The sequence below is a fragment of the Bufo gargarizans genome, chromosome 6 (genome assembly GCF_014858855.1).
Source record: "Bufo gargarizans isolate SCDJY-AF-19 chromosome 6, ASM1485885v1, whole genome shotgun sequence".
NCBI lineage: Eukaryota > Metazoa > Chordata > Amphibia > Anura > Bufonidae > Bufo > Bufo gargarizans.
Genome location: NC_058085.1, coordinates 64868287 through 64885579, shown reverse-complemented (window position 1 = coordinate 64885579; position 17293 = coordinate 64868287). Strand labels below are relative to the sequence as shown.

The 17293-nt window shown below is 46.3% G+C and overlaps 1 protein-coding gene across 4 annotated transcripts in view; it reads left to right on the top strand.

Annotated features, from left to right (window-relative positions):
• UNK (unk zinc finger) overlaps positions 1–8194 on the top strand; it is a 64104-nt gene extending 55910 nt beyond the window's left edge. For all 4 annotated transcript variants that reach the window (XM_044298266.1, XM_044298265.1, XM_044298264.1 and 1 more), the window contains 3 exons: positions 4115–4296; positions 4457–4714; positions 6735–8194. In XM_044298266.1, the coding sequence (XP_044154201.1) occupies positions 4115–4296; positions 4457–4714; positions 6735–6893 (599 nt within the window). In that variant the 3' untranslated portion in view covers positions 6894–8194. The remainder of the gene's footprint in view (positions 1–4114; positions 4297–4456; positions 4715–6734) is intronic.
• The last annotated feature ends 9099 nt before the right edge of the window (positions 8195–17293 follow it).

The window sequence follows — 17293 nt, the reverse complement described above, 5'->3', positions numbered from 1 at the left end:
TTGCGCAGAAACCGGAACAATCACACCTTTCTGCAGCAGCGTGTGAATTGCCAGAAAAAAAGAATCTGCGGCTGCGGGAGAGGCCGGAGTTGACGACCGAAAAAAAACCAGGATGGAGGGGAGGACTTGAAGTCTAGCTTGTAGCCCTCTGCAATGACCTCCCTCACCAACGCATCTGAAACGTGAGCCAGCCAAACATGCCGAAACACATGAAGCCGGACGCCCACCTGAACGAAGGGCACTGGGAGCCGCCCGTCGTGCAGCGGAGCTCTTAGGGTTAAAGGACTTGGAGCCTTGTTGACGGGAATGCCAGGAAGGCCGCGCCCTAAAGGAAGGCTTGCGCTTCTGGCCTGTGGCCGACTTATCGCACGCTCCCTTGGGGCCGGATTCCGCTTTTTTGACTTATTAGACCGCCCCCTCTTCTGTGGTAAATGGGTGCTCTTACCACCTGTAGCGTCCGAAATGATCTCATCCAGGCACTTACCAAAAAGTCTGCTGCCGGTAAAGGAGAGGGCCGTCAAGGTCCCCTTTTGAAGCCTTATCTGCCGCCCAGCATGAGAGCCATAGGGTACGGCGAATAGCCACCAACAGGGCTGACAAGCAAGCCATAATCCTGGCCGCATCCAAAGATGCTTCACAAATTTATGCACTGGCATGCGAGAGCTGCAGGGCCACATCTGCAAGTTCCCCCGAGGGGACTCCCGAGTCGAGACCCTGACGTAAATGACTTGCCCACTCTCCCATAGCCTTGCTCACCCATGTAGAGGCAAACACCAGCTGCAGCGCTGTGCCCACTGCTTCAAAGGCAGATTTTGCAAACGCTTCCAGCTTCTTATCTTTGATATCAGAAAAAGAAGCCCCATCTGCCATTGGCAAGGTAGTATGTTTAGCCAAGCGGGAAACTGGCGGGTCCACTATAGGTGGAGCCGACCATTTCTTAGTCAAATCCTCCGGAAAAGGATATTCAAGCGTTTTGGCAACATGTAATGTTTATCAGGGAAATTCCACTCCTTGGAGAGAGAGGAATCAAACTCCTGGTGGCTGGGGAAACACTTGTGAGAATGACGGGACTTCCTAAAGGAAACACCCGCGCTGGCAGATGACGGAGCTGGATCCTCAACCTGCAACGTCTCAATAACTGCCGTAATTAAATTGTCCACCATGGAGGAAAGTTTGGGCGACTGACCCTCCGGTGAGACAACATCCTCATCTGACCCTCTCTCCTCGGAACATGCCTCTTCAACTGAGGACATGTCGAAGTGAGACTAGGGAGTAGGAGAGGCCAAGGACACGGGAAACACAGAACCCCTTTTGGGGGAGGAAGATCTGGCCCGTTCTGTGGGGCGGCCGCGATAGGCACAAGCCCTGTGACCCCCAGGGTCGGATTGGTTAGAGGACTGCCTTGCTGACAAACGCCCCAATATATCCACAATAGCTTTGTTGGTATTGGAGACATCCTGTACCACCTAGACAGGGAACGCGCCCATTCCGGTTCTTTCGTAGGTTGGGCAGCGGGAAGCAATGGGTCCAGAGCCGAGCCACTTGATGGCGGCGCAACAAAGCAGAGGGAGTCTGAGGGAATGGAAATTTTGCGCGACATGATGCGCAGTCAAAATGACGCAACCAAAGCTACCGCCTGCTTTGGGGCCTGGGTTCAGACATAATGACACCCCTGTCATCCAATGAGGCAAATGGGAAGGTTAGGCCCTGCAAGAAGGGACAAACGCCTACTAAGCCTGTGTCCCTCCAAACGCCAGTCAGACCCTTATTTCCCGCCAGGAGCTTTAAAAATCCAGAAGTGGGCGGGGCCCATTCTCCCACTGCTCTGCCGCTGACGTGGGGGCGGGTTGAACACAAGCCCCCCCCCTCAAAAATCCTCTCAGGCCACACCCACTCGCTTTCAGGTCACGCCCCCACGCTCACCAGAACCATGCCGGCATCCCTGGCCATCTAAGATACTGGCCAGGGACAATAAGCCATGAGGGGGACCTTGCATGAATAGGCCACACAGAAGCCGGGGCCTCCATTAACAACGGCCCCCAGCTGCCCCAGAACCGATGCGCCTACCTGGAAGCTGCGCTCAGGTGAGTAAACTCCGCCCCCTCCGCTCCCGGTGCGCTCCAGAGGACGCCGTCAGCCTGGGAAGCCGTAGCAGACGCGCGGAGTGTACATAGAAGGCAGCCACCTCCTTGCTGCAGTAGCGTCCCAGGTAAATTAACCCTTTAAAGGAGATTGCTTCCCAAGTCCACATGTGGGGAGGAGGGGATACTGACCAGGGTACTGGAGGGGGTACTGGAGGGGGCACTGGAGGTGGTACTGAAGGGGATACTGGAGGTAGGGTGGAGGGGAGCACTGCTCCTACTCACCTGTCCGAAATCATCTGCCCCCCTGGGTCCAGCCGGATCACCACCTTCGGTGTGTGGCACCTTGGTGAGGGACGCTACACCAGAAACAGAGGGGACTATCGCTGGGGCGGCCTTGGTGATGCAATTGCTGGCAGGAGACAGAGGTTTTTACGGGAACCTCTGGTCCTCCTTTTCTTCCGGAGAGCCGGAACGAGCGGGGGGTTTGGGTGACGACCTGGTCTCCCGTCTCCTGGTTGGGAGTGCAGGCTGTTTAAAAGACTGCCTGAAGCTTCCCGCTAGAAGAAAAAAAAAAGACAAAATTAGTAAGCTGACAGACCTGCAATGCAAAAAGATCTGCCTCCTACAGACACTAAGCTAAAACTGATTAGCTTGGTCCCTGCAGGAAGGGATATAGCTGAAGAGGGAGGAGCTTACACTTTGTGTGCTTAGTGTCCGCCTCCTAGCGGCAACAGCTATACCCATGGTCAAGGAGAAATGACACAAAAGTGACATGTACCTCAAAATAGTACTAAGGAATAAGTCAGCTCAAACAAGCCCTCATACAGAGCTGTTAATGGAATAAAAAAAAAAAGAATACAGCAACACAAAAAACAGTAAACGTTGCAAAGGATATGTACACCTTCTGGGGAATTTTATATATTTTTTTTATTGAATTTTACTAATTTTAGACAAAAAATCATTTTTTCAATTGGTCTTTATTAAAAAAATATTGAGCCATTCTGTCGAAAAGGGTTAACTGTTTTCCTAGCTGTTTGACTCCTATGGTCATCTAATAAACCTTATTTCTAAATTACTACAAGGTCATAAACATTTATTTAAGTCACATTCTTATCAGTAAGATAAGAAATTAGCTATAATGAGCGTTTATAATGTCAGAGATAAGAAACCGTCAGCTGAGCTGCCTGATGTGAAAATTCAGATCCTGCTACTAGATAAACTTAAGGCTGTTCAAATTTTTTAATAAAGACCAATAAAAAAAATGATTTTTAGCCTAAAATGAGTACAATGCATTAATGAAAAAAATGTTTTGTGTCTTTTTTTTTTTATTCCGTATTTTAGGAGGTAAGCTAAACAAAAACGGCAGTTCTGGCGTTGTTTTTTGTGGTGTTCACAGTATGGATTAAGTGATGTGGTAATTCGATATTTTGGGTCATTTTGGATGCAGCAATATCAATTATGTACTTTTCTAATGTTTTGACATAAGAAAAAAAATATATAATTTTTAGAGGGTGTCAGTCACTCTGACAAACCTTTTTAGATGCAGCGGTTGCTATTGCATCTAAAGGATTAAATGGCCTGGAGTGGACTTATTTCTGATCCTAGGGATTACAGTGGGCTCCTGTGGTGATCACACAGGCACAACCTAATTTTTGTTTTAGAACACAGTGTGTAGAGAAAGCCTCATTGTCAAAGAAATCGTACCACCAGGCTGTTAATTTATTCATACATTTCCTGGAGGAATTACGGTATAGATGTGCAGCACAACAGAGGAAAAGATGCTCCAGCATTGTTATCCCATGGGGAATAGAAGTATTTAGTAAAACAAACTTGTCAGCTATGTATCAGAGCTTCGTCTGTTTCCTAGCTGTCACTGATGCCCGGTTGGAGGACTCTCTTGAGGGTTGGGAGGAGGTGGTTGAGCGTTTTCTGGTTAGTTCTATCATCTCAGTGATTTGCAGAAGTTTGAAGATATTTGCTATTAGTCCTCAGTTAATGACAGTGCCGTGTCCGTCTTCCTATCTATGCAGGCCTGAATGGGATGAATAACAGCATATGGGAGCACTTTGTATCTGGCAGCTATTCCCCAGGAACATCCCCAGCGTTTCCATCAGGCCCAGGAGGAGCTGAGTTGGTAAGGCTTCGGCAGGAACTGGAGGAGGCCAGTAACACAATCAAGCAATGGGAGGACTCATGGAAGCAAGCCAAACAGGTACACCCTGGAGCATGATGCCATCTAACTGCTATGGGCATTTTTCATCTAACACTGTCATAGGCTGTAGATGGGAGACATGTCCAGGCTGTTCGTATAGCGTATGAACCATCTGAACGACAGAACACGCAAACATTGTTATCTCCCATTCTCATACTAGGCTTGCGACGCCTGGAAAAAAGAAGCTGAGGAGGCCAATGAAAGAGCCACGGCAGCCAGCATGGAATGTGAACTAGCCCGGGAGCAGAGAGATGCTCTGGAGCAGCAGCTGAAGAAACTGCAGGAAGATCTGGAGAGAATTCCAGCAACACAAGACTGCAAGCTCCATAGCTCCATCAATGAACTGGAGGGTCTCCCTCTCTCCACCCTGTTTAGTATTCAAAAACAGCTACATGCCAACCTTGAAAGGGTTGACAAGGTTAGTTCTAACGGTGAGGTGATGAAAGATAACCTATCATTACACATGACTGAGATTTATGCTTCAGACTTGACTTTTTAGTTTTGTGCTTTTATTTTTCTATACACGACCAAACAAATTATACAAATGTTCAGTCTAGTTTTAAAGGGGTTGTCTCATCTCAGACAATGGAGGCATATCGCTAGGATATGCCCCCATTGTCTTATCGATGCAGGTCCCACCTATATCAGGAACGGAGCCCCGCAAAGTGCTGGCTGGAGGACTCCGGTCTGGCCACCACCAAGCGCTCTCCCCATAGAAGTGAATGGGAGCGCACCACGCATGCCCGGCCACCGCTCTTCAAAACACTTATATGGGCCTGATGTAAAAAGCTGAGTCAGAGCTTGGCTATTTTCGGCGGTCCCATAGAAAATAAATAAAGGGCGGCTGACATCAGATCAGACCCACAAATCAGAGCCCCTAATCCTCATCAGAACTCAGATCAGACATAAAATAAATAATAATAACTGCCCTGGACAGCACCGCCACTCGAGAGATCCGGCGTGGTCTTCCTGCAGTGCTGTGACCAGTAGACCAGCCAGCACCAGGAGTTGCTTCCCATTCCTACCTTGTACTAATGAGCAGCTCCATAATGGAAGTGCTTGCTAGTATTTGCTTTATAAGAGGCACTACCATTTTCTCCATTTTTTTTTGGGGGGGGGGGGGGGGGAGTGCATTTTATGGAGAAAAAATTACAGTCATTTAAGGGAACCTGTCACCAGCATGCTAATTATGCAGCAGACGTTTAGGGCTGCAAACCTGTCTATAGCAAACCCATCTGTCCAGGACTCTTCTCCAGCAGTGTCAGGCGCATGCGCACTGCGCTGATGAAGCCAAGGATAGCACACCTTGCATCACTGAGCATGCTCTGCACATTTGCCACATGTGCAGTTAAAGGGAGTCTGTCACCTCCATATGGCCATATACAGTGCTTACATTGTCCTATAGCGCACCTATACATGAATGTAAGAGTACCTTTGTCTTTTTCTTTACAGAAGCTGGAAATGCAAATGAGCACTCACAGGTTCCCAGGGGCGGCGTTCACTGTGTTGGAGCCCAGGCTGCTCTGCCTTTTTTCATTGTTCCCCCCCCCCCTCTGCCTATGCCCGCCCTCCTATTCCCTTGCGTCATCCTTCGGTCCGGCCGAGATCCCGCGTCTGCGCACTGCCTCGCAGGGCCGGGACATGCGCTCTGCAATGCCCATTGTGGGCACGGCATCTCTTTAACTGCTGCGCATGCGGCTCGAAACCAGCGGCAAGGGGGCGTTCGCCGGCGCATGCAAGTTGCACCATCCTCGGCTTCATCGGTGCAGTGCACATGCACCTGATGCTGGTGGAGAAGAGTCCCTGACTGTTCTCCTGGTAATTGTGAATTAGAATTTGTTTTGCGCGGACCGATGGGTTTGCTATGGGCAGGTTAGTGACCATAAACCCCCAACTGCAGAATGACATTCAGGTGCCCAAATCCAGGGGACAGGTTCCCTTTAACATACCTGATAATGTAGCCATTTCAATAATGGGAGGACTAACCCAACTGGACAACCCTAACATTATAGAGGAGGGTCCCCCACTTGTGAACTGGGGAGGGGTTGTCCAGACCCCTTCGGTTGGAGGAGACCACTCAATCAGTAAGGGTGCACTCACACCCTGCACATTTTGTTGCCGAAATTTCCGCGACTGAAAATCATTTCCATTCGCCTGAATGGGGCTTGCAGAAATCCATTGAGATGAATGGAACTGGTTTTCTGTCGCAGAATCTTCTGCAACAAAATCCACAGTGTGTTAGGGTTCCCTAAGAGAGCTGATATGCCAACATGGTTCAAAAATACTTTTAGTGGGTGCAGGTGTACCCACTATTTTCCTTAGCAGGAATTATTATTTTGAGAAAATTCAAAGGTTATTTCCATGTAGTTACCGTCTATGTACAGGGTCCTCTTTTATGCTCATAAATTTATTTTCATGATAATTTTATTCTATTTCAGGCCATTTTCCAGCTGCAGACTATAAAATGTCGTAAGTGTCAGGACAAGAACAGAGCAATGTTACAGTGCCAACATGGCGTGCTATGTGAAGTGTGCGCGGCCGAGGAAGGAGAGTGCCCTAGCTGTCAGCTTACTATACAACCCGTTCTGCAGCCATGACCCTTGCAAGCCTGGACCCAGGCTCCGAACTCACCAGTTTTTTTATATACTGCTATAAATATATTCATACAATGGAATCTAGCGAAAGCTGAGCACTTTTAAACAAAATTTTGTTTTTTTGTTTTTTTTTATTCCTTTTTGGAATTTGCCACAAAGCCTCTGAGACACTGCGTTTAATCATTTCAGAATACTCCATGTTGGGGGCGACTGTCCGGGCATATATTGGCTTTACCTGTATGCAAGAAATTTGTGCTACATTGATCTCCATTAATGGGACCAATTGGTGTTGTTTCCCGTCCCCTTCCCCCTCTCCCACCTAAAGTCCACAAACTAAGGAGCACTCCGAAATCCTGGAAACACAGAACTTCCAATAGAAGATGGCAAACAAGGGCTTCCCTGTGGCAAGAGACAAGATGGGTCACGGATTCGGACATCTTGTGTTAGCGGGAATTTCTGCTTTTGCTTCTCCCTTGCTAGTATTTTTTTAGGAGCAGAGGCAGCATAGAAGTGTTGGGTTTATGATCAGTGTCACTTTTTTCCCAGATAGACAAAGTTATTCTGTAAAATCAAGCAGATCCTTATCCGTACAAGTCATTGTTTCAGTATTGTGTGTTCCAAGGGGAGTTTCTTTTCTTTTCCTTATTCTCTGAAATGTAATCTTGTACAAGAAGAAGCATAAAGGCAGATGGGATTTAGTATGTTAAAGAATTCCCTCCTCACATTTAGACCTCATGCACACGGCCGTTGCCCGGCTGTGGCCGTATTGCTGCCCGCAATATGCGGGCACCGGCCGTGTGCTCCCTGCATTCGCAATCTGGAGCTGCGGCGCGGAACGGAGGCACAGAACCCTATGGAAGCACTACAGAGTGTTTTTTTGGTGTTTCTGTCCGTGCCTCTTCACCGCAAAAAAAATAGAACATGTTCTATATTTTTTTTTTTACGGTGCGGACGGTTCACGGACCTATTCAAGTATGCAAATTGGTGTCCCCAATGCATGGAACGGCCGTTTGCATGAGGCCTTAATGTGAGGTATCTGCTTGTTAGCTGATCAGAGTGTCCTGCTGCTGGACACCCAGCGATCAGCTTTAAATCATTAGGAATCGGGCACCAAATATTTAATTTCCCTGCAGCGCCACCACAGGGCAAATGAAGTATAACACAGTTCCTATGTTAGTGGTACCTATTATTTTATTAAAGGGCATCTGTCAGCAGATTTGTACCTATGACACTGGCTGACCTGTTACATGTGCGCTTGGCAGCTGAAGGCATCTGTGTTGGTCCCATTTTCATATGTGCCCACATTGCTGAGAAAAATGATGTTTTAATATATTATTATTATTACTTTTAATATATGCAAATGATCCTTTAAGAGCAATGGCGACATTGCCATTACACCTAGAGGCTCATCTCTCTCTGCAACTGCTGTGCTGCACTTTGATTGACAGGGCCAGGCAGAGAAAACATCATAACGCCTGGCCCTGACATCTCCTAAAGTCTCGCACTGCACCGTGCACTTCAGTATCCGGCACAGGCGCTGTACAGTAAAGAAGCTCGGCAGTAGTTCGCTTCTGTACTGCGAGCCTGAGTTCTGTACTGTGCCTGCATCGGATACTGAAGTGCACGGTGCAGTGCGAGACTTTAGGAGAAGTCAGGGCCAGGCGTGATCACAATTACATTGCCTGGCCCTGTCAAGTCAATCAAAGTGGAGAGGAGCGGCAGTTGCAGAGAGAGCAGAGCCTCTAGGTGTAACAGCAAAGCCCTCATTGCTCCTAGAGGCTCATTTGTATATATTAAAACATCATTTTTCTCAGCAATGCCAACATGGGACCAACACAGATGTCTTCAGCTGCCAAGTGCACATGCAACAGGTCATAGCTGCTGACAGATGCTCTTTAAGGCTAGTTTCACACTAGCGGCAGGCTGTTCCGGCGGGTGAACAGCCTGCCGGATCCGTGCTGCCGCTAGTGCACGCGTGCCACCGGAAGTCCGCTCTGGCCCCATTGACTATGTCGTAGTTTTATTCCGACTTCCTCTCGGCATGTTTGCCGTGCTACCGCCGGAACTCCAGCCGGTGGCACGCGTGCACTGGCGGCAGCGCGGATCAGGCAGGCTGTTCACTCGCCGGAGAAGGCTGCCGCTAGTGTGAAACTAGCCTAAAACGGTTTTCCAGGAGTACAATATTTCTGACCTATGTCAGGATAGATTATCAATATTAAATTGGTGGGCATCAAACTCCCGGCACCCCACGATCAGCTGTTTGAAGAGGCTGTGTCGCTCCACTGAGCACCCTGACCTCTTCCCAGGCCAGTCACATGGTCTGGTCACATGGCCTGTGTGCAGGTCAGTCCCATTTAAGTAAATAGGCTGCAATACTAAACACAGCCATAATACAATATATAGCGCTGTGCCTGGTGTACTGTAAAGAACAGCTGATCGTCTTGGCTGCTGGTTGTCAGACCCCGCCGATCTGATATTGATGATCTATCCTGAGGATAGATCATCAATATTACACTCCTGGAAAACCCCTTTAAACTTTTGCAGTGTCATAGCGACGTGATCAGATCTCCTCGGAGCTGGATATACGGATCCATATAATGTATGTGACACATACAGATACATCTCTTGTCGGCCAGAGCCAGAACACATCTGCCCCTTAGTTGCTGCAATCATTGGGGGTCTCAGGATCCAGACCCCCAATTCAGACATCACTATGACATGTCAAACGTTTTACAAAACAGTCAATAGACTGTCCATGTAATGCATGGATGTCCCGGGTCCTCCAGAGCAAGAGACGCTCTCCACTCTATGATTGGTGTTCCAGACATAACTTTAACTAAAGTATTAAAGCCTCTCTTTAGTGAGACTTATGTATTAACAAAGCATTCTGGGAAACGGTGGATGTATATTTGTAGTTATTTATCCTGGGGGCTTTGTACATGTAAGTAGATCATAGTAGTCCCAGCAGTCATAGGAAATATCTATTATACCTGAACCCGTGCAACAAATATGGTTGACATTATTTTTTTTTACTTTGCATTTAAAGTTAAACACTAGAGAGCGTCAACCACACAGAGATGACGGTAGTATACTAGGGGTGGGGGGCGGTATGCATGACTGGAAGCAGTACGAGAGCGCATGGACGACATTTGCTTGTGTATTTATATATGTTCGAGGCAAAATAAATCCTTCACCCCTCTCATGTTAGTTTAGGGGATTGTCTTTTGACCACATGCCCATTTTTTTTTTCTGTAAAACGTCATATTCGCCACCGCATCCACCACGTTGGGGGGCACAGGGCGAGACAATAATTAGATTATAAGAGGATTGAACAGTGGACTTTTTGTGGAAATTCTTCTATCACGCAAAGGTTGATTTTGTCAGAAGTTGTACGTTGCCAAGTACGATCCAACGAGAAGTTCTGACGTCTTATTTCTTTGTATTGTCCTTTGATACTGCAGTACATTCCATCGGTCCCAACGACCCTTTCTAGCAACGTCCTCAGTTGTTTTGGCCGACGATGATGCATTTTAGGCCTCTCTTTCTCCTAGAATTTTTTTCTTTTTTTTTTTGTACACTGAGATTGCTTGTCTGGCATGATCAGAAAAGGTTTGTATCAAAATCTAAACTTGTGAATTTTTCCTTTTTTATATATATATATGAAATAATTCTATGTGAAAAAATCAAATTTCTTGATTAGTAAAAATAAAAAAAATTCTTCTGAAATGAGGAGAGTGTGTGTTTTTAATGGTTCGGACGAAGGCCTGAGGCTACCCTCACATTTGCGTATTTCATTCCGGCAGGCTGTTCCGTCAGAATAGCCTGCTGGAATTAACCAGATACGGTGCTGCCGGATGCAAACGGAATGCCCGCCGGTCCCATTAAAGTATAATGGGATCCGGCAGAGATTCCATTCGCATCCGGCTGACAAGCGGAAAACCAGCCGCCAGAACACGCTACCGCAGATGTGAAGGTGGCCTAAGACACAAAGGTGTCAGTTAAAGGGGTTGTCCTATTAACACAAGGATAGGGGATAACTGAGCGGCGAGGGTCCAACCATTCGAGGCCCGTGTTCTCTGTGTGAATAGAGTGGCGGTCAGGCATGCATTCTGCTGCTCTATGGGGCTGCCGGAGATTGCCAAGCGCTTGTACTCTGCTATCTCAGGTCTCTTAAAGTTGAATGGAATGAAAGCGTGCAATACGTGTGCCGTTCCATTCAAACGCGGAGCACAGGTCCCCATTCTCGTGATCGGCTGATTAGACACATCCCATATTCTGTAAATAGGAAATAAGTTGTTTTCATGGGAAAACCCCTTTACATACAGAAAAAGGTGTGCATTATAAAAATGATATACGTTATTTCCAGGTTGTCCCCTTAGGGCAGTACTTGCTGTACATTTTTAACTTTTTATGATTTTCGAAAACCTACAGGTCAGTCCTCCTGGGTGTGATCAGGGAGTTTGTCCTCTCCCTTTCCTATGCGGCCATGCCAGCACCCTCTGGGTTGGCTTGCTCTTGACTTTTAAGTTACCTCAACTACTGAGGGTACATGGCGTTAAAGAGGACCTGTCTCCAAAAAATGCAATGCAATCTGAAAGCACCATATTACAGAGCAGGAGGAGCTGAGCAGATTGATATATAGTTTTGTGGGAAAAGATTCAGTTAGGCTAGGACATTTTGTCGCACCTATGTCGCGCGATAATTTTGATAATGATAGTCTTTGGTGTCCATCCAAGATTGATTTTTCTGCGACTGCCGCGTCGCAGTGCGAAACCATAGACTATCATTATAAAAAATGTCGCACCAGACACGTGTGGCAACGTAGTTGTGCCCTATGTGCCGCGCGACTTATTGTCATCGTGTAGCCCGCCCTAGCCTAAAACCTGTAATATTTTACATTGACATCTGCAGCCCTGTGAGGTGCTATCAGTACAGGGAGGAGGATTTCCCGAAGTCCATAATGACATCCAGCTGTACATTTTACCCCATACCTATGCAGTATATATTTTTCTGATAAATGCTAACATCTTGGCTTCCTGCAGCTGCCACTTGAAGACTTTTTATTATTTCTGTATAAGCACCTATTGGTTAAAGTAGCAGAAAAAGCATGACGTATGGAATATATGGTTGTCTGTGGACAAGCCTCATAAGAGGATCTAAAGTACAGTTTTTTACACTGGCCACTGAGCCTAATAATTGCCACTTCTTGGTCTGTAGAAAACACTTTGTTGCAGTTATCTCCTTATCATTACAGGCAAGATTAGAATAACCGCCATCACCTCTATATACAGATAACACCGGATCCTCCATTCACAATAGGTGATATCACAACTTATCTTCTCCCTAGAAAACTCTCCCATAGAAGTCAATAAGGTCCCTCCTGTCCATTGTGTCTATGGCCCATGTGGCTGCTGTAAAGCAATTCTCTAAATGCTGTTAAGAACAGCTCAGGCAAGATGGCTGTCCCCATAATCGTGTTCAAGAAATAGAATTAAAAAAAATATGCAATCAGAAAAAAAGGACATTTGTTGCTATCTAGTTTTAATTAGTGGGAATTTTTTCCCGGCGACACATTCCCTTTAAAGGGGTTGTCCACTCTTTTACTATTGATGGCCCATCCTCAGGATAGGCCACCATTTTCTGATCGATATCTGATTGTTGGAGCCCCGACACCCCACACCCCTGCTGATCAGCCGTAGCAGAGTAGCACCAACACAATGGACGTAGCTGTAGTTCTGGCATCAGACCCTGTATTGATGGCCTATCCTGGAGTGGACAACCCAACATCCATTCCGCCTGATCTCTCCTTACACATGGCATTGCTGAACATTTATGTCTTCTCAATATGGAGAGTAGTCTAGTGGTAGGAACCCATGCCACACTGAGATACCTTGACGGTGGTGCAGAAGGGCTCCGATGTGTTCCTGATAGGAATACATTGGCTAAGGTCTCAGTTCTTAACATCAGCTTGAGGGGTTAGTCAGTGTTGTCAGTTGCATATCATTGTGGTGCACCTTTCGCAGTGATTTATGTATTTTTATATTCGCATCCACACATTATCCCATCTTGTGTAGGATGCCATTGTGGTGCATGTGGTTCGCCCCGGCATCCTCCATTGTATGTATTTTTGCAACGGATCACATGCGGAGGAATTGCTCCACCGGCTATAAACACGCCACAGTGTTTGGGGTTTTGAGCATTTCCTCCCATTTAGGCCATTTTATTTCAGTTATTTTTCTCAATATGGAGAGTAGATTAAAGCTGCTCTGGCAGTGGCTTATCTCCCTCGAGAACAAGAGGAATTTTTTATTCCATCTGCCAAAAATCTAGCTCGCTGAAATCATTGTATTTGCACTCCTTTAGGCTACATTCACATGCCGATTTCAGAACCATTAAAGGGGTTCTCCGGGCTTTTAATATTGATGACCTATGCTCAGGATAGGTCATCAGTATCAGATCTGTGGGGTCCGACACTCAGCACCCAGCTGTATGAAGGGAAGACTCCTCATACAGCTGATCGGCAGGAATGCCAGGTGTCGGACCCCCACCGATCTGATATTGATGACCTATCCTGAAGATAGGTCATCAATATTAAAAGCTTGGAGAACCCCTTTAAGGTCCATGGTGTTATTCACACAGCTGTTTTGTGATGGCCGATGAATAATAGCCATCAAAAAATAGGACGTCCTATTTTGTCAGTTTTCGCAGACTGACCCCCCCCAAATACAATTGAAGGGTACTGTTTTTAACGCCTATTTCCCAGAAAGGCATACATGGGGAAAAAACTGTTAAAAACAGAACATTCTGACATTTTTTAATTGCTGTTTAATAGCCTTAGGGTACTTTCACGCTTGCGGCAGAGTACTCTGGCAGGCAATCCGGACGCAAAAGGATGCATTTGTGAGACGGATCCGGATGCGGATCCATCTGACAAATGCATTACAATACCGGATCCGTCTCTCCGGTGTCATCCGGAAAAACGGATCCGGTATTATATTTTTTTTGCATTTTTAAAGGTCTGTGCATGCGCAGACCGGAAATCCGGATCCGTTTTGCCGGAATACTTAATGCCGGATCTGGCACTAATACACTTCAATATAAATTAATGCTGGATCCAGCATTCCGGTAAGTGATCAGTATTTTTGGCCAGAGAGAAAACCGCAGCATGCTGCAGTATTTTCTCAGTCCAAAAAACGTAAGCGGGACTGAACTGATGCATCCTGAACAGATTGCTCTCCATTCAGAATGCATTAGGATAAAACTGATCAGTTCTTTTCCAGTATTAAGCTCCTGTGACGGAACTAAATACCGGAAAACAAAAACGCTAGTGTGAAAGTACCCTTAAGTCCCATGTGCATGGCCGCCTCTGCCCTCTGTCCTGCTCTGGAGTACAGATGCTGGCTCTGCCAACGTATAACCCACAGGTGGTCCAACAGTATAAATGAGACATGACCATAGTCATTCATAGTCTATCCCAGGATATATCCTCAGTGTTGGTGTTTGGGCCCCCCACTACCCCCAAGAAATAAGGAACAGTTCCTGAATGTCTGGCATTGCATTGGGCGAATGCACTGGCTTATGGCAGCACATGGAGTGCCTGCTATAGGGCAGTCTGCTGTGCCCCCAGCATTGCAGTCTGCATGAGATGGAACAGGATTGCACAGTGTCTTGTTATGTGCAATGGCCCTGATTTACTAAAACACATGTGCTAAAAGTCTGTCTAAAAAATTGCCAATTTGGCGCATCTAAGGTTTCTACTAGTGTTGAGCGAAGCGAGCTTTGGATGCTTCGTCCGAAGTCCCTTTGTTCAAAACTTCGGAATAATACTGTACGGAGATCCGTCTCCGTACAGTATTAGAATGTATGGGCTCCGATGAGCCGAAGTTAGTTATTGGCGAAGTCGCGCGTGACGTCGTTGAATAACTTTGGTAGTTGATTTTTAAAATGGAAAAACCACTTTAAAACTTGAAACAGAACTCGGCTTTGGTTCCCACTATTACCTCGGAACTGAAGCAGAATTTGGTTCCATCATAGCCCATGCATTTTAATACTGTATGTACAGTATTATTCCGAAGTTTTGAACGAAGTGACTTCGGATTAAGCATCCGAAGCTCGCTTCGCTCAACGCTAGTTTCTACACTTTGCTCGATAGGGGGCCTAAGGTGCACCGTTTTGCACTAAAATTCTGGCAAAGAAATGAGTCTGGAACTAAGCTAACCAATATTTGCTATAGTGTCTATCCCTGCACCAGATTTATCATCCAGCCTCCGTAGTGCAGCCTTAGACTGTACGTTTCCACATAGGCAAAAAATATTAATACCATATACTGTATGTGCATTAAAGGGCCTCATATACGTTTCTTCTAAGGTAAATATCGGTATAGTAAGTAGCGTTCTTGCTGGTCCCTTACTTCACATATGTTATCAGACAGAACCGCCATTGTGTGCTGATGCGCTATGTTTTCTCAGCTTGAGCTGAATTTCCGGCAGATACTGGAAACAATCTTGGCAGAACGATCATTTCCTCAGCTTTAGAACTTGGTCCACGGCCACCAGTCATTGTGCTGGCGCTGCACTGCGCAAGAAGAATGATGGCGATGAAGGATCCAATATACAGAGCAGCGAACCCAGGCTGTTGAAAAACTACAATTCCAGCAGGCCACGTTGGGAGTTGTAGTTTTGCAACAATTGACAGACGCAGATTTAGTGCAAGACACACTCCTCTTGCTGTACGTATTCGTTTATGGTGCTCGTTCATAAAAAATTTGGTGCAACTACAATCCTTTATTAAAGGGATTTTGTGGGCTTTAAATATGGAATATTTTAAATACTGATAAGTCATCCTAAGGATATTTCATCAATTTCTGATTGATGGGGGTCCGACTGCTGGCAGCTGTTTGAAGGGGCCGCAGCATTAGGTCGAGCATTGCGGCCTCTTCACAGCGCCATACATTGTATACTGGTTATGCATTGTATTGCAGCTCAATCCCATTCACTTGAATGTGACGTCAAGGGCCCAGGAAGGGGCCGCAGCACTCGGGCTTCTTCAAGCAGCTGATCCATGGGGGTGCAGGGAGTTGCACCCCCTTAAATCTGATATTGATGACCGATCCTAAAAAAAACTTTTATTCATCTTTTTCTGAGTCTCATAGACTGTCACAGTGAATCTTGCTTCTGGCAGTGGAAGATCAGACTGCAAATATGGGTGTGAAATATGTCCACCCTGATATCGCTAAGGGTGTCATTAAATGAGTCATTTCTATTGTAGTTTTCAAGATTTCCAGATGTAAATATAGCCTTAGTGTGAGTTCACATGTCATGGTGAAAACCAAGTTTTTTGCAAAAACACAGCCAACAGATGTGCTTTTTACACCAATTTTGTGCAATATGCCTCAAAAAACCATGATGTGTGAACTCACCTCTATGCATAGACGAGGAGTGTCGTAAATGCTGCGCCCGCAGGACAGATAATGCAAATAAAAGACAACTGCAAGCCTTATAGGTGGGTGAACTACTTACATGCAGTGGAGGCTGGAAAAGGAGAGTGACTTAGCTGCATGAAAACTGTGGTAGCACCAGGGCACTGATATACAGAAGGTTGATGGGGCATGTTGTAGTAGGGGGTAGCCGCCATAGCCATGTGGAGGGTTCGGACAAGTATAAGCCATCTTGTGGTGCAATCAGATTTTAAGGAGACTGTACCGGTTATCCTCAACAGACTGTGCCCATCTAGTGTGAGAGAAACTACCAAGTTGTATACCTCTTCTACAGTAGAAACTGTAACCATTATGCGTGTGTACTTGTGACAGTAACTGCTAAGAGTGCTGTTCTTCCAGATGAGAAGATAAATAGTTCCTGTTTGGCACCACTCTCTTCTCACCCCCCTCCCCCCCCCCCCCCCCAATACTTAAAAAAAAATTGTACCCCCTCACAGTAGTATTGCCCTCATTGTATAACCTTCACAATAGTTGTGTACAGATGTGTGCCCCCTCACAGTAGTTATGCCCACATTGTGCCCTCTCACAGTAGTTATGCCCACATTGTGCCCCCCTCACAGTAGTTATGCCCTCTCTATGCCCATTTCACAGTTGTAATGCCCTCTTTGCGCCCCCTTCACAGTAATAATACCCATTGTGCCCCCTTCATAGTAATAATCCCCATTGTGTCCCCTTCATAGTAATAATCCCCATTGTGCCCCCTTAATAGTAGTAATGCCCTCTGTGCCCCCTCCATAGTAGAAATCTCCATTGTGCCCCCTTCATTGTAGTAATGCCTTCTGACTTTGTGCCCCCTTCACATTAATAATGCCCTCTGTGCCACCTCCATAATAGTAATGCCCTCTGTGCCACCTCCATAGTAATAAAGTACTCTGTGTCTCCTCTGTATTAAAAAAATAATAATAAC